The sequence below is a fragment of the Dromiciops gliroides genome, chromosome 3 (assembly GCF_019393635.1).
Source record: "Dromiciops gliroides isolate mDroGli1 chromosome 3, mDroGli1.pri, whole genome shotgun sequence".
Classification (NCBI taxonomy): domain Eukaryota; kingdom Metazoa; phylum Chordata; class Mammalia; order Microbiotheria; family Microbiotheriidae; genus Dromiciops; species Dromiciops gliroides.
The window spans coordinates 281,844,068-281,865,098 of record NC_057863.1 but is presented as its reverse complement, the minus strand read 5'-3'; the positions used below and the strand labels follow the sequence as shown (position 1 = coordinate 281,865,098).

The 21,031-nt window shown below is 39.7% G+C and overlaps 1 protein-coding gene across 1 annotated transcript in view; it reads right to left on the bottom strand.

The window, feature by feature from the left end:
- SRPX (sushi repeat containing protein X-linked) overlaps positions 1-21,031 on the bottom strand; it is a 101,976-nt gene that overhangs the window by 7,278 nt on the left and 73,667 nt on the right. The window contains exons 5-8 of the mRNA XM_043995848.1: positions 13,176-13,302; positions 8,124-8,245; positions 4,027-4,206; positions 1,807-1,940 (exon numbers count right to left, since the gene is read on the bottom strand). Of these exons, the coding sequence (XP_043851783.1) occupies positions 1,807-1,940; positions 4,027-4,206; positions 8,124-8,245; positions 13,176-13,302 (563 nt within the window). The remainder of the gene's footprint in view (positions 1-1,806; positions 1,941-4,026; positions 4,207-8,123; positions 8,246-13,175; positions 13,303-21,031) is intronic.

Sequence of the window (21,031 nt, the reverse complement as noted above, 5' to 3'; positions counted from 1 at the left end):
TTTACATACCTACATATCCAGGGTTACACAAACATTACTTGGGCAAAAAGGGGTCACAAATGGAAGAAGTTTAAGAAACCCTGATCTAGTTCAACAGACTTTTTTAATGAGGAAACTGAAGTCCCTGACCTGCCCAAGATCACATAGCTAGTTAGTGGCAGAATCAACACTTCTGACCCCTAGTCAGTGCTAAACCCACCCCATCTCAAAGGTTGCGTGACATAAACATCAACATCAACCTGGGTTTCAAAGAAAATCAAGCTATCAAGGCAACATCAAGTCAATCCTATGAGTCTCACAACCATTGAATCCATTCCTGAGCCTCTGGCTTTTTACTTCTCCAGTGAATCTGGCTTCTAGGAAAGAGTCAAAATGACTTTTATAGGCGAGAAGCAGCTCCTCGGAGGTTTGTGTTTGATTTCTGATTCAAGAATGAAGAAAACAGAAGTCATTCCAAATTATACCAACACAGAGAGGAAGAGTACTGCTTTGTCTTTTGAAAGACCACTAATGATCACACCTAGAGACACATTAAGATGCTCTACCAACTGGTCTTATTCAGAACAATATACAATGATTGTAGTTCTTTGTTAATGAGAGGCATATTCTGACTTCTACACTGTCATATTAGCTACCTTCACCATACAACAGCTCCAAGTATTACAAGTTCTTATTTTTTCAAATTATTCAGGATGTGGTATTTCTTAGTTCCTAATAAAATCAAGGGCCCCACATTTTATAGGGGTGCATGATTCATCAAAAAAACACAGACATACACACATTCTTCTTTGTATTCTACTTATGCCCATGTCAACACTTACACTAGGCAGTTAATTCCTTATGGTTAGGGAATAGATTATATTTATCTTTTTATCTCTCCTAGTCACCACTAAAATCCTATTCTGATGCCTCATTGTGGCATGAAACTAACATTAGAGGCTTCTGAAAGCTAAGCCAGCAGAACATAAGATATAAAAGTTTTAGGGATGGGCCAACGATGGAATGTGTGGCTGTCATCTGAGAACCAGTTGAACTAAATTCGGAAAAGTTCATCACCAGCTCGAACCCAAGGTGAGGACTTTTTTCTTTGGTCACAGAAACTCTTATAGTAGAAATACTTTGATCTGTGTTGGTACAAATAGTACCCACACTCAAGAAATCACAGATATTTAAAGTTCTGAATTATTTTTTTTTATCCTCTAGCACAGTTCTTTGCTAGGAAGTACTTAACAAATGGAGGAATTAAAGGAGAGAGGGGAAGAAAGAAGGAAGAAAAGAAGGAAGGAAGGAAGGATAGGAGGGAGGGAGGAGGAAGGCTATGAACTGGTTTCATTCTTTGGCACCCACTTCACCCTTAATTTGCTTGAATTCAACAAATATGCATTAAACACCCAGAGAGACACTGTGCCATGAAATGTATGAGTGAAAAAGTTTTGAGAAGACAGTCACTGATCACATGATGATTACTGTCTATTAAGGGAAACAACACAAACACAGAGAATGATAATACAAAATACATTTCAAATACAACAAGTGTTTATTAAGCACCTACTATGTGCCAGGCACTGGGCTAGGAAACCTAGAAATGATGAAAAGAGCAAACAAGTACCTGCATTTTACTGGGGGGTGGCAGGGAGGTTCTACATAACAAGTACAGAGGAGAATTGTGATTCCAGAGAACAAAATGCTCCATAAAGCTGGAGGAGAAATAAGTCATTCTTGACTTCTTTTGGGGAAAGGAGTGGAGGGGACTTCAGGAAAGGCTTTTTCCTGTTCACCTCTCTCCTTCCTCAAAGTGGGCCTTACCTGTAGCATTGCAAGTTGTGCCCTATAGAACAAGTTACGGGCAGTTGGGGTAGACACAATAAGGAGCCTTCTTTTCTCGTAAAATTGATCCAGAAGGGCAGCAGCTGTTCTGACGCCCACGTTGATCTTCATTGCTGCAGTAGAAAAAGATCTGGTTAGTGTCTAGGTCAGAGGTACTGTTTCTGCTCAGAGCACTCCATATTTCCAAGAAATCAATCAATCAACATGCATTAAGATTCTCCTACGTGTTGGCAACATGCTAATACTAGGGATAAAAATATGAACTGATCCTTGTCTGCCAAGAGCTTATCATGTAACGACAACATAAAGTCAGTAGGAAAGGGTATATCACTGTGTGGGGAATTAGTTGAGTATGAAAAGAGCAGGAAATAGAATGCCAAGTTCAGATCCACTAGGAATGTCATTCAGAAGACTTGCTATGTGTTAGAGCTGAAGGGAGCCATCTTTCCAAGATAAGGAAACTAAGGGCCAGATTGGTTAAGTCTACTTGTCCAAGGATTCAGAGGTTGTGACAGAGGCAAGATTCAAAGCCATGTTCCCTGACTCCCAATCCTTCTCTGCACCAAACTGCTTCTAGATTAAAAAAACAAACAAACAAACAAACAAAAAAAACGATACCTAGTAAGAGATTGGGGATACAAAGAATAACAGCCGGCATTTTTACATTTTAAGAATAACAAAATGTTTTCCTTGGACAAGTCACTCTCCCCTCTCCCCTGTTTATCCCGTTGCTAAATAAAAGTATTGGGATATAAACTCATCTTGCATAGCTTTACTGAACATACTCTCTGCCCAACTCTAGCAGCAGACAGGATAACAGGGAGGATATGTGCCACTTCCTGTTATTATATGACTGATTTCTTCTGCCAGGGGAATGTATTTTAGATATTCCATTCAATATTCTATTCAATATATTCTGTATAAAATATCTTCAAAATATATTCTATATTTTGAAAGACTTATGTTCTACCTTGTGTAACAATTGGAATGACGCCACCTGCTGGAGATTTACTGTAGGAAAGCTCCGCCATGAGGAGAAGGTGCCTAAGGGCAAGACATGTGGCTTTTCTTTGGCATCAGGAAGTGACATTTGCTTGTGGGAGGAAGAGGGGGCAAGACTGGCGCTCTTGCTCCCTTTCATGAGGACTCTGGTGGAGAGCAGAGCCAAAGATGCGCTCTCCCTTTGATAGATGAATCTAGGCCTTTCTCTCTCTCTTCACCAAATTCTTGTTCTCCTTAATAAATGCTTAAAAGTCTAATTCTTGCTAAAGCTTATAATTTATTGGTGACCACTCATTGGATATTTTAGACAGACTAGCTAGAATTTTAGCCCCTTACACTAGCTTGGAGACAACAAATGTTTGGTATAATTATATCCATTTGAAATGTTAAAATGTTATTTTGAAGTTTTTATGGATCAATGCTATTTCCAGATTATTGGAGGGGGGAGTATAGTTTGGTTGGTAATAATCTTCCAGTTTCAATGCATTTTAGTGGTTAATTTCAGAAAGGTATTTTTATTTCTGCATTTGTATTATGGGGATCTGTCAGTCCACAAAAGAAATTTGGGGTGTATAATTCTAGCCACCAGGTTATATGTTAATAGATATTCAGTAGGTGGTAAACTTTTGCTGCCTGTAGAGATGTGTTGCACAATTTCTACCATTTCCTTCAAGAATCTGCATTGATCACTAAGTCTAGACTCCTTAAAGACAACCCTCATGAAATTTCTGATTGTGACAACTTGGTCCTGAATTGTCATCAAAAATGCCCGATTCCACAAACAAACCTGAATGATTTAGTCGTTTTTTTAACACTTAAAAAAAATCAAAATATCTCTATTTAAATCTTTAAATCTTCTTAAATCAAAATAGCTCTTTCACTCCACCAGCCTGTTGAAAGGGAGCCAATGGGAGCCCTGAAGATGAATGTTCCCTGCTTGGAAATTTTGTCAAGCACCAATAAATACTCCTTTTCCAGCACAGAGGAAAGAAGGAGATGCGTATAAAGAGCAATAAGAGGAAAAGCCCACACTGAGGCGGGTTGGGGTAGTTTTCATCCACTCAGAAGAAGTAGAATTACATTCAAAGCCTCCAGAAGAGAATAGAAACCCTGTTACACTTCTCTGTACTCCATCCCTTTAATCCTGAACATATGACATCATCAGGCTCTCCAGCATCAGTCTAGCTCCTCATTTACCTTTGCAAGTTGGATCTGTGCCTGACCAGGCCAAGTTGGACTGACACACTCTGGCTGGGCTACCTTGTAGCTCATAGCCTCCAGTGCAGGAAAACTCACAGGTCGCACCGTAATTATTGCCATCACTGGAGCATTTGATGTAGCCATTCTCTGGAGCATGAAGTTTATTACAACGCCGAACTGTAAAGAGAGGGCATTTAGAAAACAAAGCCTTCTCCAGAACAATACCTAGAGCCCTAAGTAGGAATTCTGCTATCTGTGGCAACCTCCAAGTAAAGGAAAGGGAGAAGGGTGAGCAAATCCAATGTCCTATGGCTAGCAAACCCTCTTCTTTCTGTATTGCTTGAATTTAGAGTCTCGGGCTACCTCAATGTAAACGCCTTCCCTGTACTCCCCAATCCTTCATCTTTAGCCACATTGGCCCTGCCGCTCAGGAGTTCCAGTCTCCTTTCTTTTCATTGTAAGCTGTCGAAAACTCATTGTGATGTTCACAATTTTTCCATTCTTAGACCTCTTCCTGCCATCTTCTTATATTAATGGAAACCTTAGAAAACACTATAGCCTTGACTACCTCTCCTAGAATGGATGTACCTTCTCACATTTCTCCCAAAGCACTGGTCCAAGAAAAGGAGTAGGTGGCTTACTCTTTGTTACTTAATGCCATCTCTAGAACATCCCTCATGTTGCCATCTCTCAGGAACCTCCCCTCCTTTGAGGTTCACTTCATTGTCTTAATATCAGTCCTATCCATATCCTGGTAGTATTTATCTACAAATGCCTAGGTCATTCTCCCTCTTTTCTCAAGTGTCTCCTACTGGCTCATAGTATTTCTCTTTCCAGACCCCTGCCCTCATACCTGCATGATTCAATAAATATGTAAATTTACTCTCTAATACAGGGCATTAAAAGGTACATTTATGTACATCAATGTAGTTTTATGCTTTTACAGATTAAAAGACTTCCTGGGACATCCTGTAATCTAGATTCTCCTGAAATAACTGACCCCTTCTCTATGGGTCAATTGTCCCTGCAGTTATCCTCTTCCAAGGATGCTACAACTGTGCTCACCACTTGTACCTAAACTGTCTGGGTGCCACCCTGCTCCTGTACAGATTGAACATAGTGAAAGGAAGTTCTTCTGTTTCACCTGATTAAGTCTAGCATCTAATCTCCATCATGTTCTTCCCCTCCCTATATGACCTCTCCCTCATCCCCTAACCTTCAGTTACAACAATACTCTGTCCTAGAACTGTTTTCTCCCCCCGACTCCTTCATGGTCTAGTGCAGTCTGTGGTGAGATGGGGGTGACTCAGTCACCCAACTCCCATTCTCTTGCCTTCTTTTTAACCCTCACCAAAATTTTCTGGCACATAGCCTCTCAGAGCAATTCAAGGTTAGTAACTGAAACTACAGCTACTAATCTGACCATGTAGAGAAGAAAGTATTACCACTGTCCCATGAAGTAGTCCTCCCTCACTTCATACCTGAGATGAAGTCCTGGCTGCCACATCACAGTTACAGCTCTGGAAATAGCTTAAGGAGGTTGGTTTTAAGAGCCTCTGTTAGGGGAAGCTAGGTGGCGCACTGGAGGAACTGAGTTCAAATCCAGCCTCAGACACGACACTAGCTGTGTGACCCTGGGCAAGTCACTTAACACTAATTGACTCCCAAAGGAAAAAAATAGTTAACACTGATCTATTAATGACAATTCTTTAAAAAAAAAAAAGTCTCTGTATCTTTGGGCTTCGTGTATAAATCAGTCACTTATTATAGGCAAATAAAAGGAACCCTTGCAAAGTGAGACTATTTCCTGGTGATGAATGGAGGCAGGAAGTGCCACAAAGACAGAGTGGATAACTTCACAATCCCTGAAGAAAGGCAGTGGAGAAATCTGGGAAAGAGATTCTTCTGTAATATTCTTTTTTTTTTTTCAGGGCAGTGAGGGTCAAGTGACTTGCTCAGGGTCACACAGCTAGTAAGTGTCAAGTGTCAAGTAAGGCTGTACTGGAACTCAGGTCCTCCTGAATCCAGGGTTGGTGCTTTATCCACTTTGCCACCTAGCTGCCCCCTCTTCTGTAATATTCTCCATTTAAGACATAGGCAGAAAATGCAGCATCCTTCATTGATATCATCTAGGGGACACCAAAATTTCTACTAGCCCATTTCTACTAGCCCTAGTCTCTCTCAGTGACTAAAATGTCCTTAATGAGAGTCATTCTTTTGAGACCCCATTTGGGCTTTTCTTGGCAGAGACACTGGAGTGGTTTGTCATTTCCTTCTCCAGATCATTTCACGGATGAGAAAACTAAGGCAGAGTTAAGTGACTTGCCCAAAATCACATAGCTAGGAAGTGCCTGAAGTTGGATTTGAACTCAGCGAAGAGGAGTCTTCTTGACTCCAGGCCCACTGCTCTATTCTCTGCACCATCTAGCTGCCCCAATTAACACTTTAATGTGGCTTAATTCATCAAATAAATAATCTGGGAATGGCCCAGAAGACAGGTATACCTGCCTATGACTGAAACTAAGTAAAAGCCTGAGGCTACTAAGGGAAACAAAGCCTAGGTCTCAATGAGGCACCATGGCTGGGGACTCTGGAAAATTGGAAGGAAAAAAGGGGAGAAGGGCAACAAAGATAATGAGGGAGGGAAGAAGATGAAGAAGAGAAACTTTACCTATCTCATAATTTTTTTAGGTCTAACCCTTCAAACAAGAGCTTTACATGACAGAATTGTAGCAAAGACATTGGATTTAAGAATCCTGGTTCTACTGTCTTCTACCTGTGTTTCGTTGGGCAAGTCAGGTCATTTCTTTGGGCCACAGCCTTTCTGTGAAACGTGTGGGTAGAATTAGTTATCTCTACTGACTTGTTCCATGATCTACAGGATATAATATCATATGGACAAAGCCTGCTCTGTCTTACTTAATCTGTATAGCCTTCCTACAAGGTTAGTGACACAAGTCTTTTTGTTTCCATTTTACAAAATGAGGAAATAGTTTCTGAGAGATTGAGTGATTTGCCCAAAGTCACATAGATTGTAAAGAGCGGATTTAGATTTTGTGTACTTCATGTTTTCTGATTGTCCTACTGCACAACACTGCCTCATCCTGGGCATGGGACAGGGCTGTAGCCTTTGGGGTTGATTCTTCCTGATACTCCATACTTGCTGGTTGAGCTCAGGTCCTTGGGGCAATGTTGTCCATAGCATTCCTGGCAATAGGCTTTTGGCGACACTTAGTAAGGAAAGGTTAACAGTTATCCCATCGGAAACATTCCTAGCTGTTTCAGCTTTCTCTGGGCATAGTCAACCTTTTCTTTCTCTGTTGTTATCCAGCTCTTGCTGATCCTGGCTTGCTGAAGCTTCTGGCCTGGCTCAGTCCTTACCCTTACCTCATATTCCTACACGAAAACAGAAGAGCTTTTTGCCAGCCTCTCCAAAGAAATAGTAAATGCTAGCATGTGTTCCACATAATAGTGGCTCCCACTTATGTAGTGCCTCATCATTTGCCCAGCAGCTTCCTCACCCAAAGAAATAAAGGGGTTAGCCCAAAATAACACAGCTTATAAATAATAGAGTCAAAGTTCCTGATATTTCCAATGCAAAGTCCAGTGCCTCTTTCTACTAATAGCAAGCTAGCATTATGTAATTTTAAAATTTGCAAAGCATTTTACAAATATTCTCATCTGATAATCACAACTCTGAGAAAAAGGTGCTTTTATTATCCTCAATTTTACAGGTTAAGAAACTCAAGCAAGGAGAGAGTAAGCAACTTATCCAGAGTTACATAGCTATTAATTATCTGAAGTAGGATTTGAACTCAGGTCTTCCTGACTCCAATCCCTGCAGTCTATCCACTTCACCACCCAGCTGCCTATGTACACTGTCTGGTACCTCTTGAAACCCAGTACTTATGTGCCAAAACTCTGGCTCCCTGACCCTGCCCTAGCTTCCTGAGTTTCTATACTGGATCAAAGTGAGACAACCATAAATACAACTCTGCCCCCCCCCCGCCCACCCCGCCCCAGAGAGGTTGAATAGTTCTTGAAGACAGAAAGGAAAAGAGAAAGAAATAAAAAGCACCAGTTATCTTTCTTACCTCTGACTTTAACGTGGAATTTACAAGTCCCCTTGTTTTCAGCTCTGTCATAGACAGTGTATTGGATTTTATGGTATCCTTCTGGGAAATCTGACCCTGGAGGCAGGCCTTTCAAAATAACACTGAAAGAAAAAGCAAGAGACATACCCAAAGGGATGATCTTCAAACATTTATTGAATGCCTTCTGCACTCAGACCACTGGGCCAGGTGTTAGAGATTCAGGAAAAATTGAAGCTACATCCTTGCTTTCTGTGAGTTTACAACCAACTTGGGAAGGCAGAGAGGGTACACAAAATCACAGCCATCAATACAGGACAGTACACGCAATATGCCAAGTGGGAGACAGAGTCAGGAAAGAAGCTGGAAAGAGGCTGAGAGATAGCTTTAGGTTGAAACTGTTAGGGGGTCTTCCCAAAGGAAGTAGGACCTACAAGACTGAATTGAAATAACAGAAGACATCCTAGATAGTAACATCAGGAGCAAAAGCATGAAAATAGGTTGGCACAATTTGTGTTGAGATAATGGAAATAAGTTTGGCTGGAGTGGAAATTTCCTCTAGGGAAAGGAGGCAGAGATAACTGTGAAAGGGTAGGATGGGGCCAGAATGTAGATGGTTTTAAATGCTGGTTTCATTTTACATTGTTACAGAATCAAGTCCAGAAAAACCTTACAGGCTACAATTTTATTTTCAGCTTTTGTAAAGAAAGCATTTTTCTCCAACTCCCTGAATATATTATCAATAATTGTGTTTCACCAAGGGAAGAGCGAGGTGGAACAGGAAGTATGGAGAGAAGGATAATTTTAGAGATTTCAGGCATAGAGTACTTTCTGGAGGGCAGACCAAAGGGTTGGGGGGAACTCTGTGGAAGGGGGCTCGAGGCAGCCAGAGGGAGGCATGAAAGTATTGGGTGCTTCAGGAAGCACAAGAGAGAGGAAACCAGGAGAGGGGCACTGAAAAGAAGTTGGGAAGGTATCAAAGATAATGCCTCTTACATCATAATTTTGTATGAGACCAGCCCTCTATGGCAAAACCTTCCAAGCCATTATTTCCATTTTCTTTCCAGACATACAAAGGAACTAACTTTTTTTTGTTCTGTTGGTGTACTATTTGGTACAACCACTGAAATACTGGAAATAGTCTGGGTATGTTAATTCTACCTTGCATGTTACACAATAGCCAGGGAGACCTGAGAAGTTAGCATAATGTTTAAATCTGCCTGACTTGCAACTAAAAATGTGTGTTAAACATGCAGGGAATTGAGCTCAGTTTTTCACATGTGAAAATCAAGTAGGGGAACAAGAATCCTTGGAAAGCATGACTGAAGAATCCTACCTATCAGCTTAGAGCATTCCAATTCAGAGCATTCTAGGTGGCTATCGATGGGGCCTCTCTTTGTCTGAGTGAGTCAGAGTAAAAGAGTGAAAGACAATCCCCTCTCCCATGCACAGGGAAAATCTGTGGCCCAGTGGACGGACCATAGAAGAAAGGTGGAAGAATCCGGTAACGTAGTATTGATGCCCACAAAGCTCTGTGACCTTTCTCTAGGTTCATGCTTTTCATAAGATCCTGGTTTTTGCTCAGGGCCATGAGGGGTTGATAAGATAGAGTTTCAGAGCAGAAAAAGCAGGAAAGATGCTCTTTAAGGACACAGATTTTAAGAGCCTGAAATTTAGCACAACCTATCCTGAAGCATATCCCCTATTGGTCAATACACACTTATCCCTCCTTTCCAGGATAAGTTGCCAAGGCATCACTGTAGGACCTTCCTTCCTCCTTCCCTCCTTCCTTTCTTTCTTCTTCCTTCCTTTCTTTTCTTCTTTCTTTCTTTTCTTCCTTTTTTACTTCTTCCTTTCCTTTTCTTCCTTCCTTTCTTCCCTCCCTCCTTTCCTTCCTCACTTCTTTCCTCTTCCTTCCTTCCTCCCTCCCTCCCTTCCTTCCTTCCTCCCTTCCTTTCTCCCTCCCTCCCTCCCTTCCTTCCTTCCTCCCTTCCTTTCTCCCTCCTTCCCTCCTTTCTTCCTTCCTTCCTTCCTTCCTTCCTTCCTTCCTTCCTTCCTTCCTTCCTTCCTTCCTTCCTTTCTTTCTTTCTTTCTTTCTTTCTTTCTTTCTTTCTTTCTTTCTTTCTTTCTTTCTTTCTTTCTTTCTTTCTTTCTTTCTTTCTTTCTTTCTTTCTTTCTTTCTTTCTTTCTTTCTTTCTTTCTTTCCTGTGCCTCCAGAGCAGCTACCTTGCTCTCCAACTCACACTTATGTGCTGTCTTCCTCATTAGAGTGTAACGTCTTTGTAGGCAGAGACTGTCTTTCTGCTTGTATTTGCATTCCAAGTGTTTCAAATTGTACTTGGCACATAGTGCTTGTTGACTGACTGACAATCAACACAGCCAAGTTAACCAGCTGAAAAAGGGTAGTTTGTTTTGTTGACTTTTCTTTTCATTTTCTGTGAATGGCTGATTTGCCTGCTCTCCACAGACACAGGACACATGAGGATATGAATTAAGAGGGAGGCAGCTAGGTGGCACAGCGGATAGAGCACTGGGCCTAGGGTCACTAAGGCCTGAGTTCAAATCTGCCCTCAGACACTTACTAGCTGTGTGTGACCTTGAGCAAGTCACTTAACTGTTTGCCTTAGTTTCCTCATCTGTAAAATGAACTGGAGAAGGAAATGGCAAACCATGCCAGTATCTTTGCCAACAAAACCCCAAATGGGGTCACGAAGAGTAGGATGTGACCGAACAACAACAAGAAGGATCTCAAAGCCAAATCTCCCCTTCTCTCCCTGTTTAGTTGAGGGAGGTAATGGTGTAGTTCTTCTCATTTCTTCCCTGCTTACAACATCCTTTCTAAGTTCTGTGTTGTAGAGTATAGACATTGCAAAAGCCACTGCAGTAGAAGGGGCCGGAGGTCATTAAAATGCCCTTTAAAAATGTCACAGTTATAACCGGAGCATCCATGAAAATGCCAAGACAGATGCAACTGCTGAGCCTTTAAGAAAATGCAACCCTACCATGACCCAGCCAAGCCTGGCTCAGTGTTAAATGTGGCTCTTACAGGGCTTCATTTAGTTTTTCAGGTGCTGCCTATTTTTAAACCCACCCCCTTCATTTCTTTCCTGTAAGAATTAGGGATAGGAAGATGACCAGTGACAAAGGAAACAGAAACCAAAGGCCCTAAAGCAAACCTTTAACTTCTTAGAAGAGCACCAGGGAGGCAAGAGACAAGCTGTGAGGTCAGGATTATGTGTCGATCCATTACAACTGGTGTGACTGAAATGGCACAAGGCTCCAGGATGCATGTGTGCTAAGAGTCACTAATGTGGAAACAAGGCCTTGGCCCCTCTCCCCAGTCACTGACTGCCTATGGCATGAGTAGAATGAAGTTTCCTGGGTCCCTGCCCTTCATTCTTCTTTCCTTATTAGGAAACACAGAAAATATCCTGATTTCAACGTTCTAGACCATTGTCTTAGTGCCAAATACCAAATTCTCAGGGTCATGGAACACACACTAGTACTCAATGCATCCTGAAACAGGTTAAATGTAGTTGGGAAATATTTAGTGAAATAAATAAAAATACAATAAAACCCATATGATTTTAATATGTATGTGACTTTCTAAGTCAATATGCAGCCCACAGGGATTTTTGTTGTTGTCAGTTGTGTCTTATTCTTCATGATCCCATTTGGTGTTTTCTTGGCAAAGATATTGGAGTGGTTTGTCATTTCCTTCTCCAGCTCCTTTTACAGATGAAGAAACTGAGGCAAACTGGGGTAAGTGACTTGCTCAAGGTCACACAACTAATAAGTATCTGAGGCCAGATTTGAACTCAGGAAGATGAATCTTCCTGATTCCAGGCCCAGTACACTATCCACTGAACCACCTTGCTGTCCCACAGGGATCTTTAGGTATGGTTAAGTGGCCTCCATTTCTATTTTAGTTTGACACCACTGATATAGACTACCTCACTGTTTTTCAAAGAGCCATATTGGCTCTTTGTCCAAAATGCTCTATAAGTTTGAGCCCTAAGCAGCTTGAAGTCCTGAATCAGAATGCCTAGTTTGTTGCATGTCTGAACTGCTAGTCTGCCTTTGGAGCTGGGGACAGTGAGGGGAGGGGTGAATTCCTATGCTGCTCCCCATTGACAACCATTCTCCCATAGCTACCATTCCTGTGTGGCAGTGTTGCTTCTTAGGAATAGTTCCTCCTCTTTTGTCCTACACCATCGGTTGTCAAACTCCAGCCCAGGTGCCAAATCTAGCCAGCTGACTTTTTTGTACAGCCCACAAGCTGGAATGCACAATGTGAAATTGGTTTGCTATGTTATACATAGACCCAAAGATATGTCTGATTCTTGTATCCAAGAACAAAACATTCCTCATGTAGCATCATCGGTCTTGATCATAGTATCATTCTTCCAAAATTGACTGACTTATTCATAACTGGTTTGTACCTTTTGATTGCTCGACTGATACATTCCAGCCAGGTGGGCTTTCTTCAGTTACATTAATTTGGGAGGTAAGAACCCCCTACACTATTACATTATTATAAACCTTGCTGTAATAATATCCTCAAGATACAGATCGATTTCTCCAGAGTTACACAGCTAGTAAGTGTCTGAGGCAGGATTAGAATTTGTGTCTTCTTGATTCCATATCTAGTGTTCTATCCACTTTATGACAATATAAGTCACTTGGCATTATTTTGTGCCATAGCTATGGTCTAAAGGGGACAACATAATACAACATGAGCTTAAAACCTGTCTCTGGCACTGAGGTTATATGACCATGATATACTTCACAGGCTTCTTCTCTGCCCCAATTCCTTCATGAGCTAATACAGGAGTAGTGGGATTTTCTCCCTCTCTCAAATGGTATCACATAAGTAAAATGTTTTATAAACTTTAAAGGGCTCTATGAACATTAGTTATCAATGTTCCTATTATTGACAAATACAAACATCACCAATACAAGTAGAGCAATTCAAATTGGACTAGGGCTCAGCAACAATATCAATGGATATGTGGAATAACGAGATTATTAAAACTAAAATGACTATTCACTTACTCAGTAAGAATGCCATCTGCAGTGTCCCTTCCCTCCGGAGACTCCCAGTACACTCGGACAGTCAGCTTATTGGGCTCTGCTATCCGCTCCTTTACACTGGGGCATTGAATTCTAGGGGGCTCCACATCTGCTCAAACAAGCAAAAAATTCTCCCTGTCATCATTAAGAGACAAAACTTTCAACGTCTAGGGTGAGATGGGTATAAAAAGGATCCAGATAGCCCTGCCCACTCTGCAACTGTCAGAAACACTGTTATTAATCTTGAGCATCTTTAAACTCTTCCCTCATTCCTACCAGTGGACTAGCTTTTCCTCCTCAATCCAGTTTTTTTCTTTCCCCCTTTAGTTTTTTTTAACATTCATTTTAAAAAATTTTTGAGATCCAATTTCTCTCCCTCCACACCCCATCCCCACTTCATGAGAAGGCAAGCGATATATCAATTACATATAGGAAGCCATGCAAAATATATTTCCATATTAGTAATGTTTTTTTAAAAAGCAACAAAAATAAGAAAATGAAAAAGTATGTTTCAATTTACAATCAGAATTCATCAGTTCTGAAGGTGGGCAGCATTTTTTATCATGAGTCCTTTGGAATTATCTAGTATCATTGTCTTGATCAGAGTAGTTAACTCTTTGACAGTTACAGTATTACTGTTACTGCATACAATGTTCTCCTAGTTCTGATCACTTCACTTTTGCATCAGTTCATATATGCCTTTCCAGGTTTTTCTAAAATCATCCTGTTTATCATTTCTTACAGCACAATAATATTTCATCACAATCGTACAACACAACTTGTTAAGCCATTTCCCAATTAATGGATATCCCCTCAACTTCCATTTCTTTGCCACCACAAAAAGAGTTGCTATAAATATTTTTGTTCAAATATATCCTTTTCCCTTTTCTTTGATCTCTTTAGGATAAAGACGTAATAGTAATATTGCTAGTCAAAGGGTTTGAATGCCCACTGGGCTTAGTTCAAAATTGTGGGGTTTTTTTCAGAATGATTGGACCAATTCACAACTCTAACAACAGGACATTAGAGTATTTTTCTACATCACCTTCAGCATTTGTCATTTTTCTTTTCTGTAATGTTAGCCAATTTGATACATGTGAGGTGGTACCTCAGAATCGTTTTAATTTGCTTTTATCTAATTGATAGTGATTTAGAGCAATTTTATGTGACTATTGATAGCTTTGATTTCTTCTGAAAACTGCATATTCATATCCTTTGGCCATTTATTAACTAGAAGATAGATGGCTCTTATCTTTATAAATATGTCTCAGTTCCCTATATATTTGAAAAATAAGGTCTTTATCAGAGAAACTTGCATAAATTCTGCCACCATTTGCTGTTTTCATTCTAATTTTGGCTGAATTAGTTTTCATGAAATTAAAATTGTTCATTTTACTTTCTATGACCCTCTCTGCCTCTTGTTTGGTCATAAAGTCTTCTCCTAGCCATAGATCTGACAGGTAAAATTTTCCATGCCCCCTTAATTTGCTTATTATGTCTAAATCATTTATCCATTTTGACCTTATCATGGTGTATGATATGAAATATTGGTCGATGCCTAATTTCTGCTAAACTGCTCTCCATCTTTCCCAGTAATTTTGTCAAATGATTAGTTCTTGTTCCAAAAGCTTGGATCTTTGTATTTACCATTAATTAGATTACAATGGTCATTTACTACTATATATCATGTACCTAATCTATTCTACTGATCCACCACTCCATTTCTTAGCCAGTACCAGATTATTTTTATGACTATCACTTTATAATACAGTTTGAGATCTGGCCTCTTTCCTTCACATTTTTCATTAATTCCCTCAATATTCTTGACCTTTTGTTCTTGAAGATAAATGTTATTTTTTCTAGCTTTATAAAATAATTATTTGGTTGTTTTATTGGTATGGCACTGAATAAGAAGATTAATTTAGATAGAATTGTCATTTTTATTGTAGTGGTAGTACATACATTCACCCATTTCTTTTCTATATTGGTAATTTGATTTTCTTAGTATACAATCATATCTGAACTTATTTTTATTACTTTAATTTCTTTCTCTTGTCCTTTTTGCTATAGCTCGTATTTCTAATATTGAATAGTAGTGGTGATAGTGGACATCCAGGCTTTACCCCGATCTTAAACTAGAAGGCTTCCAGTTTATCCTCATTAAAGATAATGCTTGCTGATAGTTTTAGATAGATAATACTTATCATTTTAAGAAAGGCTACATTTATTCTTGTGCTTTCTAGTATTTTTGATAGTTGGTGTTATGTTTTTGTCAAAAGCTTTTTCTCCATCTATTGAGATAAACATGATTTTTGTTGTTTTTGTGATTGATGTGGCTAATTATGCTTATAATTTTCATTTAATCAGCCATGAATTCCTGATTTAAAACCCACCTGATTATAGTATCTTTGTTGTAATCTCCTTGCTGGTATTTTATTTAAATTTTTATCAGTATTCATTAAGGAAATTGGTTCATAATTTTCTTTCTGTTTTTCCTTTCCTTGATTTAGGTATCAAAACTACATTTCTGTCATAGAAGAAAATTAGTAGAATTCCTTTACTTTATTCAAAAAGTTTTTACAGTATTGGGATTGATTTTTCCTTAAATGTTTAATAGAATCCACTTGTAAATCCATATGAACCTAAGGGTTTTTCTTAGGGAGCTTATTTTTGGCTTATTCGATTTCTTTTTCTAAAACAGGATTATTTAAATATCTATTCCCTCTTTATATTGACCTGGGAAATTTATATTTTTGTAAATATTCATCCATTTCACATACTGGAATGTAATGGGGCAACATAACCCATAATAATTCATTGTTTAAGCTCTTCCAGGAATTCTTGTTAAGCTTGTGTCTAACTCACATTTTTTTTTCCTTTGAGGCTTTGCTTGTAGCTCTTTTGACATCATTGTCTTCTCCTTAGTTTGTATCTTTTTATGTTCAAGTTCTTTTGTTGTTGTTGTTTTCATTTTTCTAGTCTATTTCTTTACTTTGAACTTTATGTTAAATTTGGACTATGCTTTTGGGGTGGGGTTGAGATAGAACACTTTTCCAAGCTTCAGACTTTTTTGCAATGCTATTTGTAGAGTCAATTCTGGGGGTTTGGAAGGGTTTTGTGCATTCAAAGTGGTATGATGTGGGAAGAGGTATATCACTACCCTCAAAGTCCCTGTTCCTTTGGAAATAGAAGTCATACTGTTCTTCAGGGCCCCTGTTCTCTCTGCTTTACAATTGTGACCCAGAAATGGGTATAGACAATGGAGTGCTGTGGTGTCTAGTGTTAACACAAGTGTCCCCTGTAATCTCTTTTTGACCAGTTGCCAGAATCCCTTACTGTTTCTGGCTCAACAGCTCCCAAGGCTGCTACCACTATTGTTGCTATCTCCAAGGCCCACAGCTGGTGTTGCTGTCATGTGGCTCTAGGCTGGCCCCCACCCCAGTGTCACAAGCCTTTCCTTCCAACTTCCTAAATTGACTTGGGCTAGAAAAATGTCTCACACTGACCTTTTGTTGGCTCTGCTGCTTTAGAAATCAATTTGTGGAGTTTTTTTTAAAGCTGTTTGGAAGGGAATGTTGGGAGAGCTTGACTGCAGTGCCCCTTCTACTCTACCATCTTGGCTCTGGCCCCCTCAATCCAGTTTTGACTAATGTAACTTAAATAGACACAGTTGGGTCATCATAGGACAACTGGGCATTTTCTAGGTTGTAATCTATGCTTTAGGCAGCAGTATGCTTTTGGGGGGTCTAAGGGAGAGTAGGGGAGAACACAGAGACAATAGTATATCACTGTTCACCACTCTCCTGATGAACTTGGAGGCCAGATATCATGGAAATGATCCAGACTGAATTGTAAAAGTCATTCAACCACAGTGAATATTTTATACTAGTAACTCATAAAATCATATGGCACATTAGGGCTAGAAGTGGTTTTTTGAGATTTTTCTGCTTCAGAGGATTTTAACCTAGGGTCTCTGAACTTGAGGGGGGGGATGGATAGATGTTAGATAAATAAATGTATTTCAATGTAATTGGTTTTCTTTCTAATTCCATGAATTTTATTTAAGCATTTAAAAACATCATTCTGAGAAGGGGGAAGGAGCAAGAATTTATTAAGCACAAACTATGTGTCAAGAACTTTACAAATATCATCTAGCTTAATCCTAACAATAACCTTGGGAGGTAAGTGCTATTATTATCTCTGTTTTACAGTTGATGAAAATGAAGCAGACAGAGGTTAAGTGACTTGCTTAGGGTCACACAGATAAGCATTTGAAGACAGACTTGAACTTGGATCTTCCTGACTCCAAGCCCAGTGTACCCTATCCACTGTATCACCTACCTATCTACTATGGAAGAAGGATGTGGGTATCACCAGGCTGCCAAAGGAATCCATGACACAAAAATAGCTAAGAACCCTTGATCTAGTCTAACTCCCTCATTTTATAGATTAACAAATAGAGACCAAAGGAGATGAAGTGTCTTGTCCAAGATCATAAAAGTAGTTAGCACCAGAGCCAGCACTAGACCCCCAAGCTCTGTTCTCTGAGTCCAATACCCTCTGTACAGCATCGTCACTGCCTGCCTTCTCTGGAGCTATTCTTCTATGATACCTTCTTCGGTATAAATTTCAATATCCTGAATCAGATTACACTTGAGTTTATTTTCTCCTTGTTACCACCCCTCATAAGGCTTCCTCATCTCAAATAGAAGTTTTTCTACCTGGTTGTAGCTTAGTCTCTGCTTCCCAGATTTCTAAAAGGTTGTAGCTATGCCTAGCAATAAATAGCCATTTTAGCTCATTTCATTGGCTAGAATGAGCTCAGGACAAAGGTGAGGGGCAGAGGTACGACAGAGATAAACAAAGCAGTCAGCAATACAGTGTATAGTACTCAGGGTAATGGAGCAAGAGGCTTCAATGAGGGAAACTTTTTATCAAAATATGTTTAATGTCATAACATTTTCTTTAACATTGCACACAAGTTACATGCAGTGAGGGTTTAAAGTCTCTGGTGATAATAGCGTACATCAAGGTACAATTTATAAACCTTACCTAGTGTGTACAAATGACATGTGCCAGCTTAGGCTAGGGAGAGAGAGAGAGGAAGGAAGGAAGGAAGGAAGAAAGGAAGGAAGGAAGGAAGGAAGGAAGGAAGGAAGGAAGGAAGGAAGGAAGGAAGGAAGGAAGGAAGGAAGGAAGGAAGGAGGGAAGGAAGGAAGAAAAAAGGAAAGAAAGAAAGAAAGAAAGAAAGAAAGAAAGAAAGAAAGAAAGAAGGAAGGAAGGAAGGAAGGAAGGAAGGAAGGAAGGAAGGAAGTAAGGAAGGAAGCAAGAAAGAAAGAAAGAAAGAAAGCAAGAAAGAAAGAAAGAAAGAAAGAAAGAAAGAAAGAAAGAAAGAAAGAAAGAAAAATGGAGCAGCTAGGTAGCACAGTAGATAAAGCACTGACCCTGGATTCAGGAGCACCTGAGTTCAAATCTGGCATCAGACACTTGACACTTATTATCTGTATGACCCTGGACAAGTCACTTAATCCTCATTGCCCTGCAAAAAAAAGGAGGAGGAGGAGGAAAAAGAAGAAGAAAAATGAGAGAAGGAAGGAATAAAGAAAATAAAGAAAAGGGGAAAGGAAGGAAGGAAGGAAGGAAGGAAGGAAGGAAGGAAGGAAGGAAGGAAGGAAGGAAGGAAGGAAGGAAGGAAGGAAGGAAGGAAGGAAGGAAGGAAGGAAGGAAGGAAGGAAACCAAAATACCAAATACCAAAACAAGGTTATCTCCAAGCATCCTGCTTGCTTTCTCAGCTGAAACATCTGATTTTCCCTTTCATTTTTTTCCTCTAGCAATCCAAACCAATTATTAAACTCCAATGGAGACAGTTATGTAAATTCCTACAAATTTCCATCAATGGAGTAAAATGTTGTTACTATAGAAACAGACATCCTTCACTCTTGAGTCAGTGATGCCACTGGGCCAAATAATTTGAACACATTGAAACACTAAGTCAAAATCTTAGATTCTAATCCCCCTTGGATGCCAACACAGATGGCATATTTATTGCATTAGAAATGGACTCCAGGGGCAGCTAGATGGCACAGTGGATGGAGCACCGGCCCTGGAGTCAGGAGTACCTGAGTTCAAATCCGGCCTCAGACACTTGACACTTACTAGCTGTGTGACCCTAGGCAAGTCACTTAACCCCAATTGCCTCCCTAAAAAAAAAAAAAAGAAAAAAAAAGAAATGGACTCCAAACTAAGGGGGCTAACTAGCATGTTAAATGACATGGTTAGGATCCAGTAAGGTCTGAGCAGACTAGAACTATGGGTAAAATCAAATAATTATATTGAACAATTTAATAAGATAAAAGCAAAGTCTTACATTTAGATTTAAAAAAAACTTACATAAGTATGGCATGCAGCAAACGGTGGTTAGGTAACATTTCATATGAAAAAGATTCAGAGGTTCTAGTGAACTGCATGCTCAATTTGAGTCTGCTGTATGACAGAGCAGCCAAAAAAGCTAATGGGATCTTAGTCTCTATTCTTAGAGGCAGAGGGCCCAGGGCTATCCATGTCTCTGCGTAGCTAGATCCCATCCTGAGTACCATGTTTAGTTCTCCATGGCACATTCTAGGATAGATATTGATGAGCTGGAGAACTTCAAATATGGAGTCAACAGGATGGTAAAAGACCTTGAGGCCATGTCATATATGAAGATTCATCAAAAGAACTGGAGATAAAAAGACATAATGAGGACTTGCTAGTGTTCTTCAAAGGTCTGAAAAACTACCAAGTGGAAAGGTGGGGAAAAGGGGAATGGAACCAGCATTTATTAAGTGCCTACTATATGTCAGGTGCTGTGATAAGTACTTTACAAATATTATTTCACTAAGTAAATACAGGGTTTTTTTTTTCTGAAGAGGAAAGAAGTAAGAGCAATGGTGTAGAGAGGCAGATTCAGACTTTAAGGCTCGAGGGTGTTGGGGCTAATTTCAAGGACAAGAGGCAATCTCATGACAGAGAGTGAGTGGGGAGGCTGCCCAAGTTGCCCACATGACAATGGGAGGAGTACTGAACTGAGATGAAAGAGTTGCTTGGGTGTTGTTGGCTTTCCCAAGCACTTGGAACCTTAGAAAGGTTCTGGCAGCTTCATTTGCTTTCTATTGCCCAAGGCTGCAAGGCTTCCCAAAAATATAGACAAACATAAAAAAAGACACACATAAGAAAATCCATGAGAACTCCAAGAATAAAAGCCTGCATCCTCAACTAGGCAGATAGTATTCAACTAGAACCTCATTAGCTTCAAATCCTTGATGTGGAAAGTCTCTAAAACTTGAGGTCCACATGATCCACTGACAATGTGAATTAAGAAGTGGCACATTACTCATGACAAGTTTTTCATTTTTGGTAAATTTTTTGGTGGGGCAATGAGGGTTAAGTGACTTGCCCAAGGTCACACAGCTAGTAAGTATCAAGTGTTTGAGGCCAGATTTGAACTCAGGTTCTCCTGAATCCAGGGTTGGTGCTTTATCTACTGCACCACCTAGCTGCCCCCAAGTTTTTCATTTTCAATGTGAATTAGAAAAGCAGAAGCCACATAATAATGAACTGATAGATCTCAAAAGCACCTTAAAAGGCATCTAATTCATATGTCCAGAAAATTACCAAACAGTGCATACCCTCAACCATTATAAGGTAATTCCCCCAAAGAAATCAAAAAAGGGAATTATATACAAAAAAATCTACATATATGTACAAAATATTTATAGCAGTTCTCTTCATGGTAAACAAAATTGGAAATTAAAGGAGCTAAATAAATTGTGGTATAAGAAAATAATGGAGTACTATG